This window comes from Haliotis cracherodii, unplaced genomic scaffold (assembly GCF_022045235.1).
Source record: "Haliotis cracherodii isolate W230 unplaced genomic scaffold, xgHalCrac1.p SCAF_11, whole genome shotgun sequence".
NCBI classification, from domain to species: Eukaryota; Metazoa; Mollusca; class Gastropoda; order Lepetellida; family Haliotidae; genus Haliotis; species Haliotis cracherodii.
In genome coordinates, this window is record NW_027266266.1 from 33,002,838 (window position 1) to 33,020,525 (window position 17,688).

At 41.4% G+C, this 17,688-nt stretch overlaps 1 protein-coding gene across 1 annotated transcript in view; it reads right to left on the reverse strand.

Moving 5' to 3' along the window:
* The window catches only part of LOC139456417 (tetratricopeptide repeat protein 28-like), a 283,334-nt gene that overhangs the window by 33,467 nt on the left and 232,179 nt on the right, over window positions 1-17,688 (reverse strand). The window contains exons 14-15 of the mRNA XM_071238117.1: window positions 16,225-16,332; window positions 6,168-6,361 (exon numbers count right to left, since the gene is read on the reverse strand). Of these exons, the coding sequence (XP_071094218.1) occupies window positions 6,168-6,361; window positions 16,225-16,332 (302 nt within the window). The remainder of the gene's footprint in view (window positions 1-6,167; window positions 6,362-16,224; window positions 16,333-17,688) is intronic.

The following is a 17,688-nucleotide window of genomic DNA, read 5'->3' on the forward strand; positions in this document are numbered from 1 at the left end:
TGAAATGTGGTCAACAGGTTTTCACCTTTCAGTCATTGTGATGTACAGAAATTCCTGGCCCCTGAAGTAGGGATAAACTGGGCGCAGTTGGAGCCTTCCACTATAGGTCAAGTTCTGTGCTGAGGTTAGCAGGACCAGGAGGACTTGCCACCTCGGTAGGTGGAGCGCTGGAGTCAGGTGCGCCTGCATTCGCTCCCACTGGTCTCTGGGTACATGAAGATGAAGCGGAGGAATTTCCGGTAGTCGGAATGTATAGGGACATGTAGATAGGCATCCTCGATATAGAGGCTGATGAGCACACCCTCTTGGGGACTAGGAAGACAGGTGAATAAAAGCCCAGTGTTTTGGCTGGGGTGTGTCTAGCAGCGCCGTGATGTTCCAGCTCAGTAGCTGCTGTTCAGTAGGGGGGTATGTGTCCACTATGCAGGACGACGTGAGTGGCGGGTCGTCTATAAGTGTCAGCTTGTACCTGTGTCGGATGTGTTGGTGACTTATGGGTCCCCCAGGATCTCCCAATTCTGCCAGAAGTGACTCAGTCTCCCAACTACGGGCGGCTGGGGGTGGGAGGTCCCAGTCATGCCTGTCTGGCGATTCATTTGAAGTCCCTGCAGTCGGCGCTACGTCCCTTGCCTCTGCAGTCTGGAGGGTGTTGCGTCGTGGCTGGTAGGAGCTAGACTGGGACGCCTTAGCAAAGGCTGGCTGTGACACCCTGGCTTGTCTGATCATGTGCGAAGGCTGAGACCCGAGAGTGTTTCTTGGATATCTGCCGATTAAAGAGGTCAAAGCCGGACCTAGGTTGACACAAAAGGTCTCTTTTAAACTCTGGGTCCCAGTTCGACAAGGCAATGTACCCAAGGTATCTGATGGAAGTGAGCTTGATCAGAGCGGTGCACATATGAGAGCGCATCTGTTCCACTTGTTGTTGGAGGTTGGATACAACCGTTGTTAGGTGGTCAATCCTATGGGGGTTATCCTCTGATAAGTATGCAGTATGTGATCCGCGACTTGAAGAGAGTGAACTGGGAAGTTATCTCGTCTATAGCGTGGGGGCCTGAAGGAAGGTGTCAGTGACAGTTTGAGATCATGTCTCTGATCAGTAGGTCAGGAGGGATCGAGGTGGGGTCTGCACGAATGGCTGTCTTGCTATCGACCTCTAGGCCGGTCGAGGGAGCGATTGCCTCCAATCTGTCTACCAGCCATTCTGTGACTTGGTCTAAACCCAGGTGGGACTTGCCGTCCATGGGGGTGTCGTCATAACAAGGGATGAAGGCTCCCTCCGAGGAGTAGGACCCTTAGCCACTGGAGCGTCTGCAAACCGGGGAGCGGCTCCTAGATCTAAGACCCTCATGATAAGATTCGGTGTCACTCCGACGTGAAGACATACTTGGGGAACCCAAGTCCATGGAGTGACAAGAGGTAGACAACGTCTGTGTGGTCGACTGCCGAGGCGGAGGCAGAGGCGTGAGCGTCTGTATAGGCGATGTAGGATATATAGGCATCGTCCGAAAGGGCACTTGAAGAGGCGTCTGTGGAGGCGCTAGTTCAGGCGTCTGTAAAGGCGATGGCGTCAACGGCTGTCTGGTCTATGAGTACTGAATGTACTGAATGAGAGAGGCGTCTATCATGGGCGTCTGTGGGAGACCGAGCGTCTGTCCAGAGTATAGTATAGGTGCCGTCTGGTAAGTGACCACCCCGTCGGGCGTCAAGGTGGCCGCCGCCATAAAGATAGAAGCTGTAGTGGTCGTCAATGTGCTCTGGGTGGAGACTGCGACCATGGGGTCCAACATCAAGGTTGTAGTTGAGGTCGAGGTATTCATCCGAGATGGCCGATCTTGTGGGGGAATTCTCGGAGAGGTCTGACATCCTGTGCTGGTGTTTCCTGGCCTGCTGTGTTACGCGTTTCTTAGCAACACGGAGATACTGATTGAAAGCTGTGGGTGATAGCAGTATACAGTCTTTACATCGGTGACCCTGGAGGCATTGAGATGTACAATTAAGTCACAGGGGTTGGCGATCCCACGCCGACATATTACAGCACTTTGAGCAGGAGGGCATGATATCTGCGATGAAGCAGTGTAAAATCACAATGCGTCCCCACCCGATTATATATGCTATAATTTTTTTATCCCACTATGTGGGTTTATGAAACAAATATTACGACAAACATAAGACAACATACAACAAAAACAAACAATACATGCAATGATACGCCAATCGTGGGGCACCAAGCAAAAGAATATAGAACACAAACCAGTTCATTAACTGCTGGCCACGTAAAATATTCAAGATTGCTACTTGGAACAACAAGGCACCTGGCATTATGTTTTCTTTTGAGAACATAACAAGTAAGTGGCTAATTACGTTATGCTACATGTTTATCAAACATAGAATGTACAATATACAAACCGTAGGCACAACACAAAGACAAAAAATATTAACTCAAAGAGCAAACACCTGAGGGTTTGAATCAGTTTATGCTACAGCAACAACAGGTCTTCACTCAACAAGTGACAAGAGTAATTTGAGGATCCATGACTTCACTTCCTTTGGTCATGTGGGAGCTGCGTGATGGGTTGGCCTCTCAGCTGGTTGGAACAACTTCTTCAAACAAAGACCTCTTACACAGCTCTTTTCTCTGTCAAGAACAAGCAAGTAATATGCATTAAGGAGTAATGCAGGATAAGTAAGAAATATATATTTTTTCAAAATACTTTGAAGGGAAACAACATAAATGGTCTTTTTCTTTGACTTGTGGTTCAGCGCTATTCTCACTGCATGAAGCAACACCTAAAGAAAAGCTGTATATAACAAGAAAGGTTTGGTTGTTTGTTTGTGTGTCTGTTGCTTAATGCCACTGTCATAGCGACTGATTTAGGACAACCATTGTTTTGAATGAACATTTAATTCCAAAGGCTTATTAATCTGGAACCATGACATCTATATGCCTTGAAACACTTAATTGCTGTTATTTATAAGATGCTAGTCCCAATTGTCAATCCCCTATGTATTGTACATTGTCTGTTTGCCATCCTGAACAACATGTGCAAGTATGTCACTGATGAATTACTGTTGCTTATATTTATGACTTACTAAATGTCAGGTGACCTTGGCTATATAAGCCTTGGTCCAGAGATGAACAATGAGAGAGAGAGAGAAGGAGAGAGAGAAAAAAGGTCTTACCCTAAGCCGAACTAGGGTTAGGCTAGGTGCTCTGGGGCACCAAGACAACAACCACTACCACTATGTATGTGCCGAGCTGGCACACAGTGGTTTTTATATGTATATATCTATCTGTATAAAGTAAAATTGTACATACCGCAAGTCATCATCTCCAAGTTGTCACTTCCTTCCTAGAACCATACACCGACCCTTTGCATATATGAGTATGCAAATTATTCATCAGCAAGGTCATGTTTGATTGCAAGGCACATGCTTCAATGTGATCAGACGTAATCAATTACCAGTTGGTGGCGAAAACAACAGACGTCCCCTACTGGACCCGAGGTTGGTGTTACATTGAAAGGTGGTAGTCGTAGATGGTAATCCATAGACATAGCCAAATTGATAGGGTTTCTGACTGAAAAGGGAGTGAGGAAAGCGTCATCTATGGTCCCCGCGACCTCTTGCTTTGAAAACCTCTTCTGCTAGATCCCTGATGTTTGTAGTCAGGCTGACAAAAGGAATCTGATTGGCAATGAGAAAGATCTGTTCCTTGAAAAGGTTGAAAGGATTCCTTGCCAGAGAGAAGAAATTTCTTCCTAGCTGGATCACAATTGACAGAAGACACTTGAAGTTTCTCAGCTGTTTCTTGTCTGACCTCATCAACAATCTTCCCAATTTGATTATTAAATACCTTCTCGGCTGTGATGGCTTGGCACATCACCATCTTCTTGGCCTGAATTGATACAGCCCTAGATCTGATCTGGGATAGGAGCTTGCTGATGTTGCATCCAGATGAATTGAGAAGACGTCTAAACTTGCATTTTAAGTAGTCCTTGTTGCATCTTAACAATTGCATCCAAGAGACAGACTTGATCAAACGAATAGATAAGGGGGATATCTGCCGGGTCATCTTCATTGAATGGTTGCAAAAGGAGGTATTGTGTGACATACTGATATAAGCATAAATATCCATGCAATATCTGTAGACAGTTGTCAGATCATTAACATGACTAGTCAGGTAAGGGTAATCTCGTTGTGTTGGGATTTTTAATCAGCTTGAGAAAGTCATCATATAAAACCGATTAATCAGGGAACGGCGAGTCATGCAATCAGTATAACTTTCTCAGTTAATTTTCAACATCATAATAGCCATATTCATTGTCCAGGTCAGAAGGGACGTGGGATTTCCCTGACCAGGAGTCATCCGTCTGGTGAGAAACAAAGCAGTTAAGTGGATCCACGACCAGAATCGTTCGGTGTACAAGATTTAGGTAAGATCTGTGAATTGACTGGCTGTTTCTGTAACTGACTAGAAAAAAACATGTGGCCTGGGCAGTCCATGCAGGAACCGCAGCCCTCTGTTAATTAAACCGCTATGACAAATAATATTGTGTATTGAAGACATCACATTAAAGTCCAGAATCTCGAATCGGTTGACCACAACCTGTTTTATGTGTATGTGAACTTTTTGTTAGAGATAACATGAATGTTTATTAAATAAGTGGTTTGTAAATGGCAACATATGGTCAATCTAGATCCTATATCTTCACATGTTGTTATTAAAATGGGGCCATGTGACAGAAAGAAAATTCCATTGTGACATAATTAGTTTCCTCTAAGCTTGCATTTCACATATATATACAAAAGTATTCTAAGCAGACATGACATTTAATGACATGGGATGCAAACCATTTCTTTTCACCTATTATTTGATAAAGATGAACAACTGGGTCAGTCTCTAAAATGTGTCTCATAATAACACAAATGGTGACCATGACCTTTGACTAATCTTGATCAAACCCTATCACAGCATGGCTGTAGAGGGAAGTGTCAAATTGACTGTGGCTGTAGTCTCTTCCAGGAGGCCCTCTTTATCAGGCATGACAATCATTCCATTATCATACAGAAATGTAAAACTTATGTGTACATAAGTTAGTAATCAGCAGCAGAAGTAAAACTGTGTTTCCATAGCTGAAGCTGATAGGTGTTTAAGGTGCAGATCATATTTATAAATGTACTTAAGGCTTTGGGAAAAGAGGAGGTATATTAGTTATGAAGTCTCTACATCGGTCATAAGCATGTGGTTGAGAAAACCAATTGAAAACAAAAACACTTGACCAATCAAGTTATAATCACCTTATCTGTTCCAAACTCAAAATAATCTGAGAATGATGTCCACTGTCATATTCACAACATGAAACCTACACATGTTATACTTGAATGATATGTGGACAATAATGCTGTAATCTGACAGCATATGTTAGTCCTTGAACCCTTGTTTTGATTCTCCTGGCAGACACTATGGACATGTTAATGTGCTGTTTTAGCACACTGTCGGTACTGATTGCATAATAATCAAAGGGAGATAAACCATTGAGGTTGTCTTTACTTTAAAAGTTAAATTAATACAATATAAAAATTGCAGATTCACTTTAAAAAGGTTAAATTGCTTATCGTCTGGTGTGAAAGAATTGCTTTTATTTTTGTGTGAACGTCCCCTAAAGGAAGCTACTTTCCTATTCTACTGGTATGAACAGATGCAAAAGCCAAATTGTTGCTACACATTGTATTAATGTTTCAGATTCATCTTTAGCAATCAAATCAGTTCCCTTATTCTAACCCATAATGGTGCTATATATCAGCCCCTTTAGCCATTTCATAGGAGTGGAAAATTAATGGACGGACAACAGACAATGTGCCATGCCATAAGCTTACTATTCAGCAAAACCTTAACAGATCAAAGAAAGTCCATGGAAATATGTGCTTTTAACACTTTTTTGTTTCATAGAAACTGTGGAAAATGTAGTGTTATAAGCATGTTCTTTTAGACTAACTAAAAGAGATTGAGAGTGGGTGTGTAAATAGTACCGGGTACATCAAGTTGCATAAACAATAATGCAGCTATTCACAGCTACTTTAAACCAACACACCCTGTAAAGACAAGTCAAAAATATTTCCTTTACTTGGTAAGTTAATGGTTTATCAAATGTCTATTTCTATATCACCTGATTGACAAAAGGAACCTTGGAGGACCTCATTTTCTCCATCTCTGCTGGATTAAAGAGTGAACATCTTCGACCATACGGGGAAAGTGGCGGGGTAGAAAAGACAGAGGCACTGGACCCACTAGGTGATGATGAAAGACTCTCGAGGCTGCTGGATGTATCCAGTGAATACTCTGTTAGAGCCTCCTGAGCATCTGAAATATTAACTGTTACCTTGTGAATATGCAGATATATAATATAACATATATGGAGACTGTAGCTCACCTGAATTTTTCTTGTATATTAAAATTAGATTACAAACATTCAAAGGCAAACAAAGAAACAGTTGTTTCTACACAAAAGTGGAAAGGCAATAACATGGATTGCAAACTAAAATATTGAGAGGAACAGGCCTTGGATACCTGCCTTACCAAGACAAACAAGCGTTCAGTAGCATTATTACCTGGAAGAGCAAAGAATAATAAAAACTATTGACAAATAAATTTATCTGTAAGTTTAAGTTTCATTATAAGAAAATGTGATTATGTAACATCTTGAATTAATATTTTCATAAAAAACATTTTCTTAAGACCATTCTCTGCAATTGCTTAATATTTGATTGATTGACTGCACATGATATGTGCCCCATGAATGCAAAAATGATTACAAAAATAGAATAACAAGAGTTTGCCACTAACGTGGCTATATCCCCCGCCCATGTTTCAGAATTTATGACATAATTAAATCTAAACAAACCCTAACCATTTTTAACCGAGGTGGAACTTGTCAAGGAAATTATAAAAAAAAAGAAGAGTTTGGAACCTAGGTCCATCTTGTTGCCATGGAAATGTAAAAAATAAAAATTTCTAAAATTTCTAAAATTTCTAAATAGCAAAAGGCACCAATTCAGCATGTACCTGACAAACCTGCAAAATTTCATGATAAGATATTGAACGGTTTATGAGTTATGCTCCAGAAACGAACCCTACACTCACAGAACCTAAGTCCATCTTATTGCCATGGAAACTTAAAAAATAAAAATTTCTTAAATTTCTAAATAGCAAAAGGCGTCAGTTCAGCATGTACTTGACAGACTTTCAAATTTTCGTGAAAAAATATTGAACAGTTTCTGAGTTATGCTCTGGAAACGAAACATGACGGACGGACCCCATTTCTATATCCCCTGCCAACTTTGTTGGACGGGGGGTAAAAAGTAGAATGTTATAACAAAAAGTCCTATGGATCAGTCTCACTTTTTCAACCAAATCCACAGGCAGTGAATAAGAGATGTTATGAACATATCATTTTCATAAATTTGGGAGTTCTTATATAAACCAAAACTTAAAAGGGTTTTACATGCAAACAGATGCAGCCCCATCCCCACAATTTCCAGAATGCCCCAAAGCTTTTCCACAAGAAACTTGTATCAAGAATAATTACAGTTGACCTCACCAGTATCCATTTTTAATCTTTTAATGGAAAATATTGTCTAATGCAGGACAACATAGTCTTATGTTTATGGCTAACCTAATAAAAAGTTATATTTACTTATGATTAAATGAAATGAACACCAGATTTAGGAACACACATGCTAATTCAATGTAGTCCCATGCATCTAGCTTCCTCAGTAACAAATAAGTTCAATAACTGTGTTCATGTTCTCTCCTGAAAACAAAACAAAACAAAGCAAAACGAGTGTTACGTTGCCTCCAAACACATATTCGACCATCAACAGTTCATAGCAGCATTCGACACTGGTCAGACCAATGGATCCTTCTCCAGTTGGCCAAGTTCCATCGACTACTGGCACGACACCATATCAGACGATTCCGCATGTGCCTCTCAGTCAGTTGAGGATGTTTTACTGGTCTTCTGGCATTATAACCAGCCGCTCTGAGGCGACGCCTTACGGTCATCGTCGAGAGTTTCTGATGGGTAATCCACTGCAGTCTTAAATCTGTTGAAGTGGCAAATGGATTTCGTCTGACTATCCTGAAAAGACGTCTATCCTCTCTGTTAGAGGTCTTTCTTGGCCTACCAGACCTATGCCTGTCATTGACATCATTGGTTTGACCATGTTTGACAATCAAACGAGTGATAACACAGTGATGACGACCCATTTGTCCTGCAATGGCTCTGCATGACATGCCAGCATTTTTCATGCCTATCACTTGCCATCTTTCAGCGTTTGTTAACTTTTTCCTCACCATGACTGATTTTCAACCTCTATTGGAAGGGGAATCTCACACAGGAGCAAAATGCAACAACGTATCTGAAACTTGAATTTCACTATTTATAGGGTAGGGAAACTGCAGCAACACGTAAAGCACGCTTTCCTTGTGGTATCTGGACAAATTTGGGTTCATGAAACTATGGAAGCCTAATTCAGTCATAGATCATCCTTTTTCGTATTTCTGATTCCCACACGTGAAATTAAGAGACTATGAATATGGTGGCGCTTCACTTTTGTGCATGTGTACACTTATCCTATCTCACACTATGCATTTCTTCCTTCTTGTTTTGATCCTTATGTGGAAACATGCTTGAACAAAGTTTCCAGCTTCTAAACATTTCACAAGAACATATCCCAGCATAAACATGGTCACCAGGCTAGACTGTGGAGATCTTAGATCTGGCTGTAGTGGCAATGACGGTGTTGATCGCAGCAAGATTGATTGCCAAAGTAAAGTGCTTAAGCTTCTGAATTGATCCCAGATGTTGCAGATACTCGGTGACCTGTTAAGGAGAAGCAGTGGTCGGCTTGGTGACGTCACAAGCCCAACAGTAAGGTTTGCATGCCTTCCATCTATTGTCATATAAGGCCTTTGTGGAGGTGTAGTGAGCCTCAGTGATGGTTTTGGCTCACCTCTTCGAATACCTTTTGGCGACAAGTGACTTCTGAAAATGAGCCAGATGCAAAGATGTAGGGTTACAGAAGACAGATTTAGTAGGTGGGAATGAGGCTGGAAGATAAGAACATACCTCAATGAAAGATGGTGGAACTTTCTTTCTGCAATGTTTACCAGCACTGTGAACCAACTTCAACTGGCCTGTAGGGCACAACCAAAAGCAGTTGAAATTGGTTGACTGAAGCTGCCTTTTGAAGAGCTCGAGGTAGAAGGCTGTTTGGAGGAAAGGCGAAGGTGTTGAGGTTCTCCTCGTGGACCTGAATATTCAGGGAGTCAATTAACCGGCAGATAATAGGTGATAGATTATTGGTATGGATCATGAATTGGAAGTATTTCTGCCCAGTGGGATACTGCCAGAATGACCACCTTGAATTCTAGTTTGTTGATGTACAGTCTCTTTTCATTGACAGACCAGCACCCTGCCATCTGTAGATCATGGAGCTCCCCTGTCTTCGGTTGAGGCGTCGATGAAGTGTTTATAGGTCAGGAAGAATTATCACAAAGAGACTCAGGATGCCTGTTGGGAGTATGCCCAATGTGTCATCACTAACACTTCTGCTTAACTCCAAGTTGTTGACACGGAAATTGAGGCCAGCCATATATAGTGTAATGAGTGCACTCCTCAATCATTTGTCGAGGCAGCGACGTTGAGGTCATGCAATGGTGGGAATAATGTCACATCATATTGTGGTCTTGCAATCGTAATTCTGCAGGAACAGTTGCAGAAAATCTGAGTTGCATCATGAAGGCCGAGGCTGATCATATAATTCCCCGGTGGACTGAACGTACAAAGCTAGATTGATCCTGCGGAAGTGAGGTATTTTTTCCAAAACTGTGCACTGCCAAACGTTTTTACAACATGTAGTAATTGAGGTCCAACTGAAAATTTGCAATTCAGTCACTTTGATGTATAAAATCAATATAGATTTACTCACTGTCACATCAACAAAAGTATTAAAGTCAAGTGCACCTATTTGCTTTGGAAAGGTCTGTCTGTACTGATCAAGCAGAAGCTGGTTTGACAACCCAGAGAAAAGTCCTGACACGTGATAAGCAAAACATCTCTGCGTTGGGGCATTGAATACTGTATCCTTGCCTAATCTAGTATCCTTTCCTTCTAGCAGCTGCACAAAGCGCGTAGCGTGGCGATGATTGTAAGTACCCTTGAGCAGGCAAACCAGACTATGTTCTTGCCTAACACTTGGTGAAAAACTCCCTATACCACCATGTGACAAAACAGAGTGAATTCTATAGCCAAAGGGTGTCCCAAGTTCCTGAGAGATAACAGCGCACGTGCAGCCACTTCCTGGATGAATTTGTGACATGACCATTGCCTTAGCAAGTTGATCTATGTGATATATGAAGTCTGAAATGATGAAATTGTCAAATCTCAGTAAAAGTAAAAGTGTCAGAACTAGCAAAACCGTGGCACCCAATCAAGTTCATGTTCATTTCCTTGACAATGTCTATCTTCTTGTGCAACAGATTGAACAAACACCGATGATAGTCTCTGTTGATTCCAGGAAGTAGGTAAGGGACAGAGATGCCAATCCAGACTGTCAGAACATCTCCAAACCAACACAGTAAATCTCATCAAGGCAATGCAAAGGTGAATTAGGGAGTGAGAGAGCGAGTATTGTTATACATCACGCAAGCAATACTCCAACAAGAACACGTTTATTCTTATATAAATGTCAATGCAATAGAATAACCAGTCTTGATCATACAGTATGGCAGGTGGTCAGTTGAATGGGTTGATGTCAATCCCGAGGAGAGGGTGTCAATGTCACTTCCCAAGCAGAGGGTCAATGTCAATCACGATGTAGATCCGTAAGCGATGAGAATCTATGTCAATCATTAAAAGATTTATATCAATGTCGTTCTACTAAATGGCCAGGAGAGGGCATTGGGTGGAAGCAATATTGATCTCCTGCAGGAATGTTGATCCGAACGGCTATCAACAGGGGAGGAACCTCGCGGACGAGACAGAAGTTGTCATCAATCTGCATAATCAGATATGGATATGTAATCTAGATATGCTGGTTATCGATGCGTAATGATAGGTGTTGCAAATGGATAGAAGCACTTATGACAGACTGATCTATAGCGGAGGGGTATCGATGTCAATGTCGATCCCTCTAATATTGATCCCTTGAATGTCAATGTCCATCCTGGTCAAAGGGGTGTGATTAATCTCGACTTTTCATTTCTGCAGGTGATAGGACGGCCTCCTCAGCAAGTACTAAATCATCTCATGGGTGAGCGGTTGATCGACAGACAACTCTCAGCTGAGGTTGGTAGCAGTAGTTGTCGCACTTGTATGAAACAACTTTTTTCATCACTTCTTGCAATAAATCACTTCAGGTTCTGATGTCACTTCCTGAATTAGTGTAAACACTATCTCTTTTGATGGCATCAGTTCCAGTTCCTGTTAATAATCCCATTGAGGAGAATAATCTGACCTGCATCCTGACTTGTGACCATCGCAGATGTTTCCGTGAAGCCTGTGCCGGGTTGTAGTCTGTAGATTTATAGCTCATAATATCTGTGTGGAGTCTCTATTTACAGTCGGGAACTTGCAGAATCTCTGTGGGGACCGTATGGTGGTCGAGAGGACCCCTTAACGGTAGCTGGGTAGGTACATGTGCACTCTGTGAAGACTTGGTTTTGGAAACGATGTTGTGATCTAGAAGATCCCATGATCGGAGGTAGTGTGTCCAGGTTCCATGGGTCTAATTGATCAGGAGCCTGCTGGCTCTGGGCACCGTCCAGAGACTGTGATGTCAGATGTAAGTCAAAACAAAAAGGGGGTCACAGGATCACCCTTTGAAGTGCAAGAGGTCTCTGTTCCTTGCCTCAATGGCAGAAGGAAAGACAAACACTACTACTGGGGTCCAAATACTTAATGAACACTGTAGACAATCAGCCATAAACTGAGATAGGGTTGTAGATGTTAGATGACCAACACATAGGACCTACAACCTCAGCGCCTCTCCTTGCACATTGCATATATCAGAGTTTGAAAACGGATTAGAAACAAAGAACACAAAGAAAAAAGTTAAGCACACCCTAATATATTTCATTGTTGTTTGGTCCCAATATTTGTAACAGTCATGAAAGATATAATTACTGGAAGAATATGTTTTCTCAAGAAGATGTAATCAGTCACGCATGACGAAAGCTCACGTGCCATGCATGGTATGACCGTGCTGCATGCTACCCTCAAGTTTCTCTAAAAGCAGTATATCCGGACATTAAAATTGCTTTCTTAAGCTCGGTTTTAAACAGTTATTCCATGACATTGTGTGACCATGGCACGAAGGCAATTATCAAACACCACAAGATGACAAATAATCGGCATGCATTACACAGGAATGTCTTGTAATGCCATTGGTCTGAATTTGGGGTATCATCACACTGTCGTAAGCCATTTAGTCGAGAAACATGCTCAGAACACTGATGTACATGTATATCGCAAGGACAGAAACTTTCTTCGTCTCATACGCCAAGAACCCTTTTTAACAAGTACTCGTCTGATACAGCTGTGGTTGCCCACTTGTCATTTCATCAGCAGAACCGTCAGGAACCGGCTGAAAGCAGCAGGACTGAGGGCTAGATGAGTCATAAAGTGTCCCTTGTTGAGAGATCACCACAAAGCTGCTCGTTTAGCATGGTGTATTGCGCAACAGAACTGGAATCTAAGAACGTGGAGACGGATCCATTGGTCAGACGAAAGTCGCTTTCTGCTCCACGTCATTGATGGAAGAACGAGAGTTTGGAGGCATTGAACACAGCCTACACCCTCAGGAACATTAAACCGACTACTGCATACGGCAGGGGCTTGATAATGGTTTGGGGGTGTATCTCTTATGATTGCAGGTTGGATTTGGTCACCATAATGGCCAACTTAACAGGGGACGTTTTGAGGCCAGTCGTCGTTCCTCATTTTGACAACAACCCTACTGCTACTCAACCTCAGTACATGGATGGCAATGCCAGGCCTCATTGTTCGCATGTAGTTGTGGATTACATGAGGACCAATGCAATAACGCTGGCCTGGCCAGCAATGAGCCCAGATTTGAACCCCCATGAATAAGTTTGGGATATTCTCGGGTGGCTCATACAGGCACGAGATCCTCCTGTACAAGATTTACGCCGATTGGGAGCAGCATTGCATCAGGAGTGGTTGTTGTTGACCCATGAACAGATCCAACGTCTGACTGGAGGCCTGAGATGAAGGGTGGAATGCGTCATCCGGGCACTTGGCGGTTATACCTGCTACTGATCTGTTTCATGTGTCATGTCAAGTAGAGACTCTAAGGAACATTTTCAGACTCTAAGGAACATTTTCACATGAAATCAAACGTAACTCATTTACTTAATCCTGCAGCTCCATACATTTTTTAGGTATTGTCTAAGGTCAAAAACAGCACCTGTGTTACCATGATGTTTTCGTCAGTAAATTTCAATCACAACTCACCAATATCTTCTTTATTTGTTGTCAAATGTTTGTTCTATCTGATGACATTGGTATCGCCCAGCTCTTGTGGTCGGTCATCTCATGCCATGCTTTTTGCCATGGTTCAGAAATAGGGGTGTCCTTAACTTTTTTCTTTGTGTATATATGATTCATAGTGTATTCTTAAATGAAATTATCGAGCATTATGCTCAGTGAAAAACTACATTATATCCCTTAAGCAAATTTTGGTGAACGAACAGGTGATAACAAAAGTGGTTAATAAAAATGTGAATTTTTAGATGAAACATCAGAAGACATGATGATTTACATTTAAATTGTACTTCTCTTCTGCTTGGCATCATTTTATATGCAAAGATTAAGATCACCATGTGTAATAAATACCAAAAAGAGTTTGTCCTTTACATGGCTATAATCCCCGCCCCTGTTGCAGAATTTATGACATAATTAAATCTAAACAAACCCTAACCTTTTTTAACCAAGGTGGAACTTGTTGTCATGGAAATTGTAAAAGAAAAGAAGAGTTTGCCACTAACGTGGCCAAGTCTCCTACCCAGCAAATGAAGCGTATATTATGTCAAAAGTAAAATTTGATCACACTAACACATACTTTTGAAAATATTCAAAATTTTGTAAGGTGTAAAAGGCAGCAGGGGAGCATCTGCTTGATGTAAATGCAAAATATCCTGAAGAAACAAAATAAAATGCTGAAAAACACAATTTCTATAAAGTTCAAGAAAAAAATGAAACCTTTTCCACAAAACACATAATGGAAGTACAAACTGACAAAACCAGTTACTACATTTACTATTGAATTCATTAGGGTGGGAGAAAGAAAAAACATTAATGCGAGGAAGTAGGCTGCCACGAGTGCCACACACATTTTATGCTGTGGCTTTTTAACAATATGGTCATACCATGTGATATGATAAAGTGAAAAATAAAACAAGACAATGTTATAAATATGTATGTTAAAACTCTAAAGCACAAAAGTCAACATGTGCTGAAAACTGTAAAAAGTTTCATAGAGAAGATTGCCATCTTATCGCACACTCATCTCTGTCATAATCAAGTAGGGATGATGGATTTGATAATGAAGTCATTAAACGAAAGTTGCACTCAACCATTATTGAGACACATACTGACAACTTGGTAGAAGGCATGCACGGTTTCCCCGACTATGGGAGATACCTCGGACACAAAAAAACTTTATTATGACTTATAAGATTCCTTAAACAGGTTAAATGGGTATCAAGTTGATTTTTTTTGCATTTAAAAGAAGAATTCATTAATTTCTAAAAGTTCAACTTGTTGCCATAGAAAAATAAATAAAATATAATTTTTTTAAATTTCTAAACAGTAAAAGGCACCAGTTGAGCATGTACCTGACAGACCTGCAAAGTTTCATGAAAAAATATTTAACGGTATATGAGTTATGCTCCGGAAACAAACCCTACCTTCACAGAACCTAAGTCTATCTTGTTGCCATGGAAATGTAAAAAATAAAAATTTCTAAATAGCAAAAGGCACCAGTTCAGCATGAAAAAATATTGAACGGTTTCTGAGTTATGCTCTAAAAACGAAACGTGACAGACGGATGTACAGAAGTTACAGGGACGGACAGAGCCCGTTTCTATATCCCCCGCCAACTTCATTTGGCGGGGGATAATAATATAACTTCTTATACTTTCTAATACAATAGAAATTGTATCTGAAACTATTATTTTATCAGGAATAATATATTCTAAAGGCGTGTAATTGTAGTCGCAGCTTATACTATATTTCAAACAAATGTAACCATAAGCATGGCACTTTGGAAAAAAAGCTGACTGATAGTGCTTGATATTTTTTACGCATGGAACAATTTGACAAGTCAGCGAAGAGGTTTCCTTTGCTACATTTCTTCACCTGCAAAACGCTATGTTTATGACTTTTAACGAGTCAAAGTATGGCATATAGGATATATGTGTCTATTCTCTGGCCACTAAGGTTGATTTCAAGGCACCAATGGCGGTATTCTGATCGTGGTTGTTGTAAATAAAGGTGAGTCAGTGCACAATTTCTCCAAGATTAATGTAAATAATAGTGAATGAAATTATAATATAATTAATAAAATAAATTACAAACACAAGTCTAGATATACAATGAACACTTTTCATTTGTTTCGATTTGTTGACGGGTGTTTCATGTGTTACATGCTCCTGGTAATAAGCTCGTAATGACTTGCCATTGTGAATAAACATTGTGTCAGTATAAAACTTGAGTTTATTAAAAATGTATGTAAATTGTTTGGAGTCATGGGTTAAACTCACTATAACCAGCTTAGCTTTATATTGAAGGGCGAGGAAATAGTCAGGAAACACTGTATTGCCTCCAAATCAGTTATGAAATGTACATACATTTGTTTCAAACAGATGACAATCAGGACTACGGCACTTTATGCCTTTTATTCACTATGCTTGTCGTAAGAGGGGACTAACGGGATTGGGTGGTCAGCTGGCTCGCTGACTTGGTTGATACATGTCATTGATCCCAATTGCGTGGAACGATGCTCATGATGTCAATCACTGGATTGTCTGGTTCAGACTCGATCATTTACAGACTGCCGTCATATCACTAGAATATTGCTGAGTGCGGCGTTAAACAACAAACAAACAAATCATTTTCACTCAGATGGTAAATCTTTACTTACCAAACACTGCAACAAGAGCTTGTAATGCAAACTGTAGGTGTCTTCGGACTGCTTGCTTGCTCAAACGTAGTGTAACATCATCCAGGCCCACATCCACCAAGTCCAGACCTGCACAAAATGCTCATCATGAGGAAATATCAAGTTGGGTAGAAACTAATATCTCAGTTCAATCATAACATTAATGCAGTAGGATAGGATAGGATAAGTTTTATTCCATACTGAAAGGCCTCAGGCCCATAGTACAATTCTGTTTTCAGGAGTGGTTACAAATCCGTTTAACAGGTCATATTCTAATTAACATAGCATGATAAATGAACATTGATAGATTTTTTAGAGTATCTTTATCAGTTGTTGACATGATCGTTGTAAATCTTTGTATAGTGGGATGTACATAACCAGGCAGATCAATATATACTACTCAAAATTTGATAAGGATCGTAGATATTTTTCTTAATAAAAAAACAAAATAACTGCATAACTGGCTATTCACAACGTGACGTTGCCAATGCACTAAACGTCAGCCAGAGCGTTGTAAGCAGGGCCTGGTCCCGACAGCAAAATTTTGGTACAGCAGCACACCGACATGGGGGTGGTCGTCAGAGGTCGACAACCCAAAGCCAAGATCATTTTGTGGCACTTCAGGCACGACGTCATCCCTTCTGGACAGCAACCAGCCTACGTAACGACCTCCTGAACGCCTCTGGGGTGAATGTGTCCACTCAGACGATACGGAATTGTCTTCACAATGTAGGTCTCTACTCGAGAAGGGCATGTGTCCGAATTCCCCTGACTGTTCGACACCGGCGGGAGCGATTGGAATGGGCTGAAGATCATGTCACTTGGACACGGAACGATTGGGTTCCAGTTCTGTTCACCGATGAGTCCAGGTATTGTTTGGACTTTACAGACAGGAGGCAGCGGGTGTGGCGACGACAACGTGAACGTTTCCATGATGCCAACATCAGTGAACATGACCATTATGGTGGTGGTTCCATCATGGTCTGGGGTGGAATCAACAGAGACGGAAGGACAGATCTTCATGTCCTGGAGAGAGGAACAATGACGGGGGTGAGGTACCGGGATGAGATCCTCGATGTGTACATCAGACCCTACGCTGGTGCTGTTGGCCCTGAGTTCATCCTGATGGATGATAACGCCCGTCCTCATCGCGCCAGGGTGGTTGAGCAGTACCTTGAGCAGGAGACAATTGTCCGCATGGATTGGCCAGCGCGCTCGCCGGACTTGAACCCGATTGAGCATGTCTGGAACATGCTGCAGGTTGCCCTTTTTTACGCCATAGAGCACAACCCACGACTTTGGCAGAGCTCGGACATGCCCTCGTGGAAGAGTGGAACAACCTTCCCATTGGGAACATCCGGGTGCTTATTGACAGCATATCTCGACGTTGTCAGGCCGTCATTGATGCAAGGGGAGGTCATACTCGATATTGACACTTCATCGACT